Below are 2,550 nucleotides of genomic sequence, written 5' to 3'. Positions count from 1 at the left end.
TAGCCAATAATCAACGGGATTCTCTCTCTGGTTGGGCAGAGTTGAGTAAAAATCTTGGAGGGGCATGCTTGAGGATGTGTTACTGAAATACTGTGTCAGCATGCCATACATGACCTCTGGTGTGCATGAAGACTGAAGTGAGGGGTCGCTCCTCAGGCCTACCCTAACTACATCCCTGGCTTTCCCCATCAACCTCCCCATTACAGCCTCCACCTGTGATGAAACGTCAAAGTTCTGTTTCTTGATGTATGCTTTCATTAACTCAACCCATTCCTTCACTGAGTATTTGTCTGTATTATCACCCCTGAAAATCACAGGCTCCTTGTCAGACCGTACAACAACATTAACTTGTGTGTTCTCACTAAGTGTACTTGCACTACCACTTGGCTGGGTGTTCTGGGTGTTGTGTAGACTGGACTGTGTATCACCTGCATGGCGCATAGGAGTATTACCCTGAACAACTCCACCAATGACGCCATTAGAAACAAGAGAGGCTGTGATAGACTCGCCTATCTGTGAGCCTAATAGTGAGATCATATCAGTTAACTGATGCAATGTAGCATTTTCATCAAAAGGAGTTGAATAATGTGGCATATCTCGTGACATCTGCCTAGGCGATTCCGTTGAGTCCTGTTCCAACCTTAAATCCCTATTTCCTGCAGGCAACACAGGAGATGCACCCACATCTATCCCAACAGACTCCCTCGACTTTAAACAACCTCCTATCAGACCCCCTATCATACCTCTACCCCTCCCGAAAGAGAACTGGCCAATGTCAGACACATCATCTGGCTTTAACTTACTAGCCATTTTACCACAAAAACAGAAATGAGAGAAGAGGAAAAATAAAAAAAAAAAAAAAGCATAAAACCTAGTTTTGCCCTCAATTGTTATTAAAACAGTTCACTCAGAATCCTCATTCATTGACAGCCCCGAGTACCTGACCATAAACAAAAATGTAGCACAGACAGCGTTCCTAGATGTCAACGCAGCTCCCTCGGCGCGACGATCTGCATCAAGCTGATCTTGGATCACAAGGTCACGGCACCAGTGTAACGATGGTCAAGCAACGGGGAGACGGAGGCGAATCTGTTGAACTTTTTTTATTTTCCTTTAGAAAATAAATCAAAACATTGCCATCAGGCTTTGGTGTGAACGTACAGCATCCGATCAAAAGCATAGGCTTCTCTGCTGATTACTTCAGTAATAGAAAATATGTACAAAACTTTTAACTTCCCATACACAGTGGAATGGGCATAACTGTAGCCTAAGTGCACAGAGTTACAGCACTTCATTCAAACCTATTTACATTATGGAGCCACATACCTTTAGAAAATAAATCAAAACATTGCCATCAGGCTTTGGTGTGAACGTACAGCATCTGCACAAGCAAAATATAAAGCGTTACATATAGGCAACATCTACGTCAATATCCTATTGTACACTATCAGCGCTTGCTAGCCAGCAATGCGCCAGACAGAATGTCTGAACACATGGAACGATAGCTAATTAACGTTCGGTTAAACTAGCTAACATTCGCTGTCATAATAATAATAATACTTCATACTTCATACTTAATACTTAATACGTAATAATACTTTCAATGCATGTTTAACTAAACAGTTAAATCCCTGCATGTTATATTGAACAGTACATTTAAAGCATGGACGTGGCTAGCGGAGTTTACGGCTAGTCGGGAACATATCAGGTACAGTGCTTTGTACAGTCAACCTACCCGATCAAAAGCATAGGCTTCTCTGATCGGGTAGGGAGACAGCACTGGACTACACGCATCAGATCTGCAGTACACCATATGGCCAAAGGTGGCTCCCATTCACACTTTTTAAACAAGGCAGTTTAATTTTGGCGAAAATCATATAAAACCATACACTACATTTTTAACTCTGTTACACAGACATTCTGGCTTGACTGTATATACAAATATTTCAAAACATAAAAAGAGAAGTTAGCATTTTGTAAGGAGAATAGAACCAAAGTCTTGCCTATTTCAGTCTCTGAGGCCCCGTGCACACGGAGTCTAGTTTGCCTGAACCCGGAGAGAAATGTCTCTGGATCGCCCTATCGTGCACACAAACCCACTGTATCCGCACTCTTTCGAATCGGGGGTCCAAAGTGAGTAAACTCAAATCTGTCCGCGGGTTGGTGTTCGTGTGCACGCCTATCCGCAACCCTTTCTAATCTGATGATGTCATTGCCCCACGTGATCGCTTCGCAACCTCAGACTGAACCCGTATTAACCCCCACTGCTTCACTTCATAACAGCAACAACATAAACTAAATGTATGACGTGGCTCCTTTTTCGTTACTTACATTTTTCTACTGTGCTTAGTTGTTTGTATTGGGATAGTGTGCTACTCTACCTACATGTGGATAGTTTTTCGTGGTCTTACTTTCGTGGCCAGTTGGACGTAATTTTTTAGACTAGCCAGAACAACGGACACGACCGGCATTATTTAATAACTGAATGGGTTGCCATGGCGCAGCGAGTGTGGCAGCCTGTTATAGCAGCTCTCCAGCTTAAAAAAAAAA

At 42.8% G+C, this 2,550-nt stretch overlaps 1 protein-coding gene across 1 annotated transcript in view; it reads left to right on the top strand.

Annotated features, from left to right (window-relative positions):
- The first annotated feature begins 980 nt into the window (after window positions 1–980).
- Window positions 981–2,550, top strand: part of LOC105889881 (calcium-activated potassium channel slo-1-like) — a 14,501-nt gene continuing 12,931 nt past the window's right edge. The window contains exon 1 of the mRNA XM_031571194.2: window positions 981–1,052. Coding sequence (XP_031427054.1) covers window positions 981–1,052 — 72 coding nt within the window. The remainder of the gene's footprint in view (window positions 1,053–2,550) is intronic.

The sequence above is a fragment of the Clupea harengus genome, chromosome 7 (assembly GCF_900700415.2).
Source record: "Clupea harengus chromosome 7, Ch_v2.0.2, whole genome shotgun sequence".
Lineage (NCBI taxonomy): Eukaryota > Metazoa > Chordata > Actinopteri > Clupeiformes > Clupeidae > Clupea > Clupea harengus.
This window is presented reverse-complemented; position numbering and strand designations above follow the sequence as displayed.